At 42.4% G+C, this 12,995-nt stretch overlaps 1 protein-coding gene across 1 annotated transcript; it reads right to left on the bottom strand.

Moving 5' to 3' along the window:
* Positions 1-814: 814 nt before the first annotated feature.
* On the bottom strand, positions 815-1,774 carry LOC149224317 (uncharacterized). Its single transcript, XM_089388148.1, has one exon. The coding sequence runs from the start codon at positions 1,772-1,774 to the stop codon at positions 815-817; it is 960 nt and encodes a 319-aa protein (XP_089244274.1).
* Positions 1,775-12,995: the final 11,221 nt, after the last annotated feature.

The following is a 12,995-nucleotide window of genomic DNA, read 5'->3' as shown; positions in this document are numbered from 1 at the left end:
GAGAAATAGCCCTCTGAACAACAGGAGGAGTGTGGAAGAAAAAAATATGAGATTTGGATTTATTAATACTAGTTCCTGAAGCCTTGGTAAAGTCATTCAGCAGGGATTTGTACATTGAAGCTTCTTGAACAGATGGGTAACTGAACAGCAAGTTGTCATCGACAAACTGCTGATGGGTTATAGCAGGGAAGTTATGGATGGAAAGGCCTTTAATTTGCTGGGAAAGGCGAGCCTAATTAATATGGCGTCCTAAACCTTCCGCCATGAGCACAAAGCAGAAAGGCGAGAGAGGATTGCCTTGCCGAATGCCTCTTGAGGGACTGAAGGGACGGCATGGAATGCCATTGACAAGGATGGAGAAGAAAGAAGAAGAAATGAGACTATGAATCCATCGTACCCATATTGGAGAGAAACCAAAAGCTAATAACATTTTTTGTATGTATATCCAATTTAGCTTATCAAAGGCTTTTGACAAGTCCAGCTTGAGTATCATACCTGCTTTCTTGGTCTGCTTGAGAGAGTGTATGACTTCGTGCGAGAGGATGACGCCATCCAGGATCTATCTTCCTTCCACGTAGCTGGATTGTTCAGGCGAGATGATCATGGGCAACAACGGCTTTAATCTATTGGCTATGACCTTTTATATAACCTTGTAGATTACATTGCATAGAGAAATTGGACGGAGCTTGTCTGGTGTAATATTGCATTCTTCCTTTGGAATGGGCGCAATAAAAGTAGAATTGAGAGAGGGCAGAAGCCAGTGCAGTGTGCACGACTCCTCCACCACTTGCCATACTTCATCTTTGATTAATTCCTAGAAGGCATGGAAGAAGGTGGTTGTGAATCCATCCGGGCCAGGGGCTTTTCCTTCCTTGAGCTGATACATTGCAGTGTCTACTTCCTGTTGTTGAATAGGGCGAAGAAGGAGCTTATTGTGTTCTTCAGTAATGATTTTTGGCACATTTCGGATGATTTTTTCAATGGCTGGCCTTCTGTCTTTTTGGGGCTCTTGGTGAACGTGTCGAAGGTACCTTGTGAATTCTTGCTCAATCTCGTCATGCTCTTCTGCTCTTCCCCCCTTCTTCTGAATGAAAGGGATAGTGTTGTGCAATATCCACTGTACTGTTGTTCTGTGGAAGAACTTGGTGTTTCTCTCCCCTTCCTTCAGCCACCTTATCCTTGATTCTTGCTTCCATAATATTTCCTCCTGCTTTCTCCTCTCCTCGAATTGACTGGGAATGCGTTTCTCCTGTTCCAAAGTTTCTTCGTTGTGTCCCTCTGTGATTATTTTCTGTTGGAGCTGTTCCATTTCCCTGTTTAGGTTTTGTTGCACCTGAAAAATGTTTCCAAATATTTCTTGATTTGAGAGCCTGATATGAGTTTTGAGATACTTGAGTTTCTGTTGAAACTGGTACATTTTGGAGCCTTCAGGCGGATGGAAGTTGTTCCAAGTGTTTTTGATGAAGTCTTTGAATGCGGGGTGAGTGAGCCAGAACGCTTCAAAGCGGAATGGTCTTTTATTGGCATTGCCCGGTCTTTGCCACTGAAGGGCAATGGGCCAGTGGTCAGAGCCTGCATATGGGAGAATTATTGCTGCTATGTCTCCTCCTAAATGGACCGCATTATCAGACAGGAGGAATCGGTCTAGTTTGGATGTGATTTGATGCCTTCCAATCCTGCGATTACTCCATGTATGTGTTCCATTACAAAACTGAAAATCGATAAGGGCGTTGTTTTGAATGAACTCCTTGAAGTGCTCATTTTCCTTCTCCATCCTGGTTCATCCTCCTTGCTTTTCCTCTAATTTAGTTATCATGTTAAACTCTCCTCCAATGATCCATAGGGGGTGTACTCTGTGTAGACTCAGTGCTTCTATTGTGTCTAGTAAAGCCATTTTATTGCCCGCCTCCTGTGGGAAATAGATACTTGTAAGATGTGTGTGAATGTTAGTACCTAGAATATGAAAGGTTGCTTGAATAATGTGGTGGGAAGCATGTACATCTGAGAGCGCTATCACTTTCAGATTCCAGAGAATAGCCAGTCCGCCTGATGCCCCAGAGGCATCCACTGTTATTGAACTGCTGCCTATCCAAGCTCTGGAAAGTATGTTTCCCAGAGTGTCACTTTTGCACTTTGTTTCCTGAAGGAAACAAATCTGTGGCTTTTCCTGCTTTATCATGTTCTTAATCATTCTATGTTTCCCTGGGCTAATGAGCCCCCTTACATTCCATGATGTGAGCTTCATCTTTCACTATTGGTGGTGGGTTTGTAATACTTGGTCAACTTCCCGTATCTTCTTGAGTCAACCAGGATTTTCCCTAATGCAATTGTTCGTTGAAGATCGGTTCTTCTCCCCCTCTCCTTGGAATCTCTTGGAGTGAGACTACCATCCCAATAACTACCTGGTTGGATGCCTAGCTGATGTTGCTAGTACGCCCTGGCTAGGATAACTTCTAGTGTGTTGAGTTGATGCTCTGGAATCTTGTCAAACTCCTTCTTTTTGCATGCTGCTTCGAGCTCCAGGATGTCAAGTCCTCCCAGGTCGAAGCTTTCCGGTTCTTCGTCCATCACTTGTGGCTGGTTCATGTCTTTTGGGGCTGTGGCTGTACTCATAGAATGGATGGGAGGGGCATCCACTTCCATATCCTTTGACTTTCCGCTCGAGAGATTTCTAATTTCTTTAAGAGGCCCATGGTCCTTTTCCGGTTGGCTAGGAGTGGAAGAGGATGCATAGGGAGGAGGGTTCGCAGAGGCCGAGAGGGGTGGGAGCCTTGAGTTCGAGTGCAAGGGCTGATCTTTAGATGTGTTGGCCAGGATCTCAAAGCTATCGTTGGTAGAAGGAATGGATGCAGCTTCTGGCTGGGGTTTTTTCCCATTCGAGGGTTTTCTATGCGATCTTTTGCGATTAGTAACCTTGGTGAAACCGTCTTGGTTCTGCATGTCAGAGGGATTGGGGGATTGAGGCTTGGCATTCAGCGGGCAGTCCCTGAAGAGATGACCAAGAGCATGGCATTTGCGGCAATGAAAAGGTACATGTTCATATTCCAATGGTTGAGTCCATTCATAATCATCGTGAGAGAGACTTACCGAGTCCGGTAAGGCCTTATCCAGGCGCATGAAGACGCAGATGTGAGCGTAGGATGTGTATTTGCGCAACTTCGTTTCTTCTACGGCTTTTATGTATTCCCCCAGCCCGTTTCCTATATCTATTAGTGATTCTTCATCCCAGTATTCCTCTGGCAGTGAGTACATCCTGATCCACACTAGCGCCCAGCTGAGATCCTCCTTGTATGGGTTGAATCTTGCCGCCAATTCCCTTAGATAGAGGCCCGCAGAGTTGAAAAAGTATGGCCCTTCATCCATTACTTGGTTCCTATCTTCGATGCAGAGAAAAATCACCGTGAAGAACCCTTTTGGTCCTAGCTGCAGTGTAACATGACCCTTGGGTTTCCATTTAGCCGAGATCCATCCATGCAATGCTTTTTCTGTTGGCCAGAATCCAATAAATTTTCCAATGAGTGCATGGTCCCTCATATACTGGATTCTCCCATTGATTCTGTGACTGGGTAGTTCTATCCCGGGCCTTTCAGCTGCTATGGGTTTGCATGTATTCGAGGTTACCTTGGGTATCTCTGTATGCACTATATTTCTTTCTGGTATCTCGTTGTTTCTTCCTGACTGGTTGAGGGGCGCATTTGTTTTGTCTTGCAGAGGGGGTTCTCTATGGACCTCTTCCTTATGTTCCGACCCTGAAAGTAGCGATCCGATTTGCGCTGAGGGTTCTCTTTCGAATTCGGGGGAGGGCTTTGAGCCCCTCGCCCTGAGATTTTCTCATATTCGTTCTCGCTATACCAGTGTCTTCTTGTTGATCTTCGTTCAACTGCTGCTGCAGCGTCACTGTAACGGTGGACTCTGCGTCGTTGTAAGGTTTCCTAAAACCCTAGTTGCAGAGCACGCCTTGCTCATCCTAAATGATAAAGCCAATAAAAATAATATATTAAATTAAGGTAAATATCATTATAATATATATAAAAATAAAAATAAATAAATATCTATATCTATCTATATATAATAAAAAGTTAATTTTTATGGTATATTAAAAAAATTTAAAAAATTATTACATATATATCTCAAATTATTATTATTATTATTTTAAAATATATTAGGCTAAAAAAATTATTAATTTTTCTTTTTAATTAATTTTAAAAAAATTATTTTTAATTATTTAGATTAACGTTTATTTTCTTTTATAGAAATATGAGAAAATAAATAAAGAAGAACAATTCAGTGGCGGAGTAAGATATTTTCATGTAAACACAAATATAAAGTTGCATAAACATTTTTACAAGCCAAATTTCCAATGAAATGAATGCTAAAAAAGCCAAAGTGAAAATGCAAAGATTATACATTTCTCTTCTCAATCCAAATAAGTCTTTAGAGTCCATAGTTATAGCTTTATATATGTCTTTCATCAACTGATTATAAGATTAATTATGGTTTTACGATTATTAATTATTTTTTTTAAATTACAATTGTGAAATTGTGAAAAAAATGAAATAAAAATTGCTAACCTCTTTTTCAAACCTGTTTGTTTCTATATTAGGTTTTATTGCCATTAGGTTTATAATTAGTTGGACAAGTATTGACGACGATTGAACACCAAAATTTCCAAATTATCTTACCTCCATGGAAAAGAGCGATAGATATAAAAAATGATTTATAAATTATATTTTTAAATAACTCCAAACCTCGAAAAGGTTTCTTTACCTTCGACATTACTATTAAAAATCTTTTGCATATCTTTTATCCTTTTTAAGCATATGTCAGGATTCATCCATTGACCTATCCTCTTCGTTGACAACGGAGAAGCTCTTTCACACTTCGAAAATGCTACAATACAATAAAAAGGTCAAATGTAGGTAACACATCCAATTAGAAGTTTATAAAATATTTAAAGAACAAAGTAACAAATTCTCAACTATAAATTTCAAAATGGGATTTGCTACCAATAAAATAGAGTTCTTATGCTAAAGTTATACGCAGGGGAAGAATTTACATCCCCTTGTTATTTGAAGTATTAGGTTGAAGTCTTAGGTTTAATGTGTTTTTCGATTTTATTAGCTTTTATATTATGTTAAATAGTAGTTTTAAGTTTTTTATGGAGTGATATTATGGTAAAAGGTAGTTTAATTTTATTAAGTGTTTTTAAAAATTAACATAGTTATTATTTATTGTTTTATAAATAAGTTTGTTGGATTTATTCTATTCTTTTTTACTGTTATGTGTTTTAGCCAAAATTTACTAGTATAAAAAATTTTGAAATTATGGTTTTATATTGTTTAAAATAAATTCTAAAAGATGTAAATAAATTTAATTTTCTGAAAAATAATAATAATAATAATTTTTAAATTATGCAAATTTTATATTTCACATTTGTGATTCCAATAAATTTTTTGAAAACAAAAAAAATTAAATTATAAATTTAAAATACAATTACTGAAAAATATATCAAAAATCACAAAAATTGAAATTATATATATATATAGAGCAGGTATCGGACCTTGTAGTAAAAGAACATCCAAAAATTACGAGGCAGCTTGAAATCTTTTCTCTATCGAGTTACGTAATCCCACAGCCTGGAGTCTTTCTCTGTATAGGGTTACGTAATGGCGAGTAGGTTTTATATATTTTTGAAGCACGACTCTCGTTTTCTAGAACCAACAAAAGCGTAGAACCCTTATCAACATTTGGAATCTCGACCTATTCCTAGTTTTTAATTAAAATATCATTCAATTTACGGAAACATAAGATTTGATTAATTTTCGGAAATGGTAGGTGCGATATGAGAACGACCTCTGGACTAGACTGACACATTAAATTAGGTGATACCGTTGAATAATTGTAGGTCAGTGACTCGTTTTTAGCATTGAGATACAGAAATGCATTATGTTGGGCAATCAGTTGTGTCAGACAGATTCCTGACTTTTGCACGGATATGCTCGTATGACAGGAGCGCTAAATTATAATTACAGAAGTTTTAAAGAAACACAAATTATAGATTATTAAAATGTTGAAATCTTCTCGTTAATCTTTAGGTTGGTCTTAGTTTTCATATAGATTTGTCTTAGTTTTCATATAGGGATTTTGTCCATCTCAACGGTTATCAATGTCATCAAAGAAAGTTTGGCTTGGTTTGGCTTGGTGTAATATTTTTATAAATTGCATTTATTTTGATATTTATAGTGGAAAGATTATTTTTATCATATCTAATGAAATGGTTGGAAACAAGAATGGTTATAATTTAGTTTCCAACTAATTTGAATCAAATAAAGAAAATGATTACTCATTGAGAAAAATAAAGTTTTACGAGTTCTTTAAATTCATTTGTAAACTCCTACCAAAAGTAGTCGTGAACATGACGTAGCCACATGAGATTTCATGGTTATTGCACATAAAAGATAAGTAACCTTGAATTCTTTGCAAAGAAATTGCATGTGTTTTGTTCATATAATGATTAAGTTATTTTGGAGCGGACTGAGCGATTAGGGTTTTGCAGGAAGCTGCGACGGTGCAGACAACGTTGCTCTAGTACTGCACTCATCCTATCAGTTTCCTCTGGCGTGTAGCAGAACAGCACGGCATTAGATAGGCGCTATGGAATATCCTCAGGGGGGGGCGTCAGAGCCCTCCCCAAAGCAGAACGACCCGGAACAGGCATTCCGTTTTGGATCGATCGATAGAGAGATCCTGAACAAAGGGAAAAGACAACAGCAAGATCACAAGAAAACAGAAGGACGACAAGACCATGACAGCGGCAATCAGGAAAAGGGAAAAAACCCGGAGGAAGCACCAAAAGTATCCTCTACAACCTGTAAGCCAGTAGCCACAGAAAGGCCAAGAATCGAGTTACCTGGGCACAAAATAGATGCTCGAATCGAGTTCATGAGAGATCATGCCATTATTGGGAAATTTATAGGGTTCTGGCCGACGGAAAGAGCTCTATATGGGTGGATTGCAGCAAAATGGAAGCCAAAAGGAGATGTTACTCTGCAGTTAGGGCCAAAGGGCTTCTTTACAGTTATCTTTTACTGTATTGAAGACAAACTCAGGGTACTGGGAACAGGGCCTCACTTTTTCAACGCAGCAGGCCTGTACATGAGAGATTGGATACCAAGATTCAACCCGGACAAGGAAGACCTCACCTGGGCGCCAGTCTGGATCAGAATGTATGGACTTCCAGATGAATATTGGGACGAGGACGTTCTCAGGAAAATTGGAAATGGACTAGGGGAATACATTAGAACTGCAGAAGAAACAAAAATGCGCAGATTCATTTCCTATGCTCGCATCTGCGTATTTATGCAGCTGAATGAAGCACTTCCTGAATCGGTAAGTCTCTCTCATAGGGACGAAGAGTGGATCCAACCCTTGGACTACGAGCATGTTCCCTTCCGGTGCAGAAGATGCCATGCTCTAGGACATCTCTTCCGTGACTGTCCCTTGAATGCCAAAGTTACCTCACCTGACCCTTCTGCCTCAGATGCCCAAGATGGCTTTACAAAAGCCCCCAGCCGAAGACGCGCGCACAGGAAACCCTCAAATGGGCAAAAGCCCCTGCAAAACAGCTCTAGTGGCCCTGCATCTAAGAATAGTTTCGAAATCCTGGCTCAATCCTCTGAGGATCCTCCCCCGATCTCTGAAGCTAACCCTTCCCATCCCTCCTCTTCCACCCACCCACCTCCTTCTTCCTCCTCCCCCAATCGCCACTCCCCCTTCCACTTCCATGATCTCCCCTCCGGGGATAAGAAGGATTAGGTAAAGAACGACAAGGAAAGGGATATCGATGGAAAGTCAGATTCTCCTTCTAACGAAAAATTGATTGAGGATGAAGGCACTCAGGTGCAACCAATGGAAGAGGAACCGGAAAGCATAGACCTGCATGGCCTTGATATTCTAGAACTGGAACTTGCATGCAAAACGAAGGCGTATGACAGCATCTCAGAAGCCCAACTTAGCAAGTTGGAAGTGGTTATCTCAAGAGCATACCAGCAGCAACAACTTGGGATTCAACCAGGAAGCCAGTGGGATGGAAGCCAACCTCCAAAGGAGTCAAAAAAGAGGGGACGAAAAACAGATCTACAAAGAACGATCGAGGTCGGGAAACTCCTGGTAGACTCAGGCAGGTATGCGAAATTGACAAAGTACTACAAACCCTCTCCAAATAGTTGAACCATGAAGCTGGTCTCATGGAACTTAAGAGGGCTCAACAGCCCAGGTAAACTTAGAATGTTAAAAAACATGATTAAAGCGGAAAAGCCGCAAATTTGCTTACTCCAGGAAACCAAATGTAACGGAACCACATTAGGCAGCATCCTCACAAAAGCTTGGCCAGGATGCCGCTCAGTAGCAGTAGATGCATCAGGAGCGTCAGGAGGGCTGGCCATAGCATGGAATACTCAAGCAATAGATCTCTCAGAGTTCCATGCCTCTCATCACCTCATACAGGCAGCCTTCCACATTTTGGGCACGAATGTACATGGTAATCTCTCGAATGTATACTTCCCGCAGGATACAGGAAGCAAAATAGCACTTCTAGACACCATCGAGGCACTGAATAATAACAGAAGGCACCCTCTCTGGATCATTGGAGGGGATTTTAACATGATCACTAAGCTAGAAGAGAAGACTGGGGGGAGAAACAGATTGGAACAAGAAAACATCCATTTCAAGGACTTCATTCAAAACGCCTCCCTTATAGACATGCCTTTCTGCAATGGTACATTCACGTGGAGTAATCACAGAGCCGGCAAATACCAAATCGCATCCAAGCTCGATCGCTTCCTCATCTCAGATAATGCGATTCATCTTGGAGGGGACATCACAGCCGCTATTCTCCCGCATACCGGTTCGGACCACTGGCCGATAGCTCTCCAATGGCAACGACCCGGAAACCAGACTCGGAGACCCTTCCGTTTCGAAGGTTTCTGGCTCTCGCACCCTGAGTTCAAAGACTTTGTTAAAGCCACTTGGACCTCCTTCACCCCTCCAGAAGGATCTAAGATGTACAAATTCCAACAGAAGCTCTGATTCCTAAAAATCCACCTAAAGCGATGGAACAGAGAAACCTTTGGAGATATATTCAAAGCACAGCAAGATCTCAATCTGGAACTAGCGGATCTCCATCAAAAAATTATCACAGAAGGACACACAGAAGGGACACTGGAACAGGAAAGGCGCATCCACAGGCAGATTGAGGAAAGGCAGAAGCAGGAGGAAATTTACTGGAAACAAAAGTCCAGAATAAGATGGTTGAAGGAAGGCGAACGCAACACCAAATTCTTCCACAGAACCACCATTCAAAGAAGAATGCACAACAGCATTCCGTTTATCCAGAAGCCAGGAGGAGAGAGAGTAGAAACGCATGAGGAAATCGAGGAAGAATTTCGCAATCACTTCAACCAGATCCTTCAAGAGCCGGAAGGAGATAGAAGACAAGCAATAGAAAAAATCACTAACAATGTGCCTAGAATCATTACGGAGGAACACAATGAGCTTCTCCTCCGCCCGATTCAGCTTCAGGAGGTGGATGAGGCAATGTCCCAGCTCAAGGATGGAAAGGCTCCCGGACCAGACGGATTCACCACTACGTTCTTTCATACCTTTTGGGAGATGATAAAACAGGAAGTATGGCAAATTGTTGAAGAATCGAGAGCACTCCACTGGATGTTACCTTCTCTCAACACCACCTTCATAGCCCTCATAGCCAAAGAGGAGGACTCAATCAAGCCCGACAAATTCAGGCCGATTGCACTCTGCAATATAATTTACAAGGTCATTTCTAAAGTTGTGGCTAACCGGCTGAAGCCCCTGCTGCCGCTACTCATATCCCAGGAACAGTCAGGCTATGTGGAAGGCAGACAAATCTTGGACGGCATTCTCCTTACGCAGGAGATCATTCTCTCCCTCAAACAATCAAAGCAAGCAGGTATGATTCTTAAGCTTGATCTTTCAAAGGCTTTTGATAAACTCAGCTGGAACTTTATTCAGCAAATGCTAAAAGCTTTTGGTTTCAATACTATGTGGATCCGCTGGATAATGAGTTTAATAATTTCAACTCAATTCTCCATCCTTGTTAATGGAATCCCTTCTCAGCCCTTCAAACCATCAAGAGGAATCAGGCAAGGGGATCCCCTATCCCCTTTCCTATTTGTTCTCATGGCAGAAGGGCTTGGCCGTCACATCAAGCAAGCTCTCCAATCCCACCAGCTCAAAGGTCTTTCTGTTCACAACTCCCCTGCCACCTCTCATCAGCAGTTTGTTGATGACACCATGCTTTTTGGATATCCTTCAGCCCAGGAAGCCTCTTGCCTCAAATCCTTGCTCAATGACTTTGCTGATGCATCTGGCACTGATGTAAACTGTACCAAATCGCAGATTTTTTTCTTTCACACGCCCCCTCAGGTTAAATCTGCTGTCACCCGAATTCTTGGCTTCCCCTCAGCGTCTCTTCCCTCAAAATACCTTGGTGCCCCTCTCACCGCCTCTGCTATTAAGCACTCCTCATGGCGTTCCCTCATTGAGAAGCTTGAATCTCGTCTCAACCTTTGGACGCACAGATCTCTCAACCTGGCCAGCCGGGTCGTGCTCATTAAGTCAGTTCTCCAGGCAATGCCATTGTACCTTTTCTCAGTCCTTGCAGCACCAAAATGGGTCTTAAAAAGAATCAAGAAGCTCCAGTGCAGTTTTCTATGGGGCGGTTCAGCTACAAATAGGAAATGGGCGCTAGTCAAATGGTCTGCAGTATGTCAACCAAAAGAAAAAGGAGGCACAGGGCTAAGAGATCCGGAACATAGTAATTCTATTATGAGTGCCAAAATATGGTGGCACTGGATCACTAATCCAGAAAAGCCCTGGGCAAGAATCTGGATGGCCAAATATGCCAACAACCGTCCCCAGGAGGAGCTCATTCGGTTCACCCCCAGGGAAAAAGGATCACTAATCTGGAATGCGGCAAAACAGCATTACCAATTAATAAAGCAACACAGCTTTTGGGAGGTCAGGAATTGAAAAATGGCAAGGTTTTGGACAGACGCATGGAATCAAATGCCAAAGCTGACCCACATTCTACATTCACCGTTGGACCATATAAGGCAGGAGCAGCAGCAAGAAAAAATCCATCACTACTGGCTGCAGGAGTCGGAGCACGGATTCAGGAAATGGATACAGGGAAATCAGTTAACTAACCTCACAAATCTACAGGATACAGGGGAATTGGAGAGGGAGCTTGGAAAAAGGAGAATCAGACATGATGAAGGCAACGATATCCTAAGATGGGGATACCGCCCAAAAGGTAACTTTTCAACTTCAGAGGCCTACAAGATAGTCTGCAACCATAATAACCCATCGGACCCAATCTGGAGTATAATATGGGATCCTAACTCATGGCCCAAAGTCTCATATTTCCTGTGGTTGGTGAGTCACAAAAGAATTCTCACCTGGGACAAACTACGAAGGAGAAATTTCCATGGACCATCTATATGTCCTAACTGCCATCAAAATGAGGAAACGCTCCAACACCTTTTGGACTCCTGCCCCCTAGCCAATCATTTGTGGGAAAAGGCTAGTTTCAGATGTCAAAAAAGGTGCAGAACAATGAATGACATAACTGACTCCCTAAGACACTGGCCGCAGCATCCTTATAAGAGCGAGCTCCTCAATTGCCTATGGAAACTGCTACCAGGTCTCATCCTATGGGGTATATGGAAGGAAAGGAATAAGAGGATATTTAAAAATCAGAGCTCTAAGGTCGATGATATATGGACCAGAATATGTGGGAACCTCAATGAAACGCTGGCTCTCCACTCCTGGACACTGGAAGATCTCCCATCTCTAGACATCGAGAAAGGCATTCTAAGCAACTGGCATTTATCTCTACCACAGACCCCCCACAAAAGCAGTACTTCTACAAGCAGCAGCACCATTGAAGGTACTTGGAAGGCCCCCCCCAAGAACTCTTACAAGCTCAACTTTGATGGGGCCTCCAAAGGTAACCCGGGAAAGGCAGGCTTTGGAGGCATCATCAGGAATCAAGCAGGCACACCCTTACAGTTATACTTCGGATCTTTGGGATGGGACACCAACAACTCGGCGGAGATCGAAGGTTTATGGCAAGGAATTCTTCTCGCTAGGAACCTCAATCTTCAGCCCCTGATCGTGGAAGGAGACTCCCAGATTCTCATAAACATGGCCAGGAGACTTCAGAATGGCTCTCAAGAGGGAAAAATCACAAACAGCTGGAGACTTGCAGCCAGACTAGAAGCCATTGAACAAGCTCTCCGCAGCAACAGGGCTATCACCTTCACTCATACAAAAAGAGAAGGTAACAAGGTTGCGGACTTTATAGCTAACATAGGTGCAGATAATGATCATTATCTTCTCACAGGAACCATGGCCATCATATCAGACATTTCAAAGGCTCAGGAATTAGACAAGCTAATCCAAAGTGAGGCTGCTTCCCCGGATGCGGGTTCCACGAGTGAAAAGATGGGAACACCACCTAGTCACCATGGGCGGTACCAAGATTAATATGGGCATTCACTGCAATCTGCCGTCAGGGATTGCAAGCGTGGGTGTTGTTGAGAGAAGCGATGGCAATTTATTCCCTGGTCCGGATTACAGTTACGGTTGCTGTGAGCAGTTATGGCTTGCGAGGGTCGAGACGTCGCAGAGGAGCATAAGTATGATGAAGATAAGGAATGTTATGCATTGGATCGTTTACAGTTTGTAGAATTGGGAGTATGGTTGTCAGCTCCCAGAGGTTCGGCTCAAGGCGCCCCCGTTGCATTTGAAGTTGGGAGCAAGTCTGCAAGCGTGGGCGACGGGTGTGTTTCTGTTCACCCTGCTCTGTTTCACTCTCCGGTTTCCATCACCATCATGGTCAAGCCCCGACAGCGCCTTATCAGCCGTCGAGGCTCTGGCAGAGGCGGAACTTAACG

This window comes from Pinus tabuliformis, chromosome Q, assembly GCF_031772625.1.
Source record: "Pinus tabuliformis cultivar Carrire ecotype Pingquan chromosome Q, CPIR1, whole genome shotgun sequence".
NCBI lineage: Eukaryota > Viridiplantae > Streptophyta > Pinopsida > Pinales > Pinaceae > Pinus > Pinus tabuliformis.
Note: the sequence above shows the minus strand (reverse complement) of the source record. Positions and strands in the feature narration are given on the sequence as shown.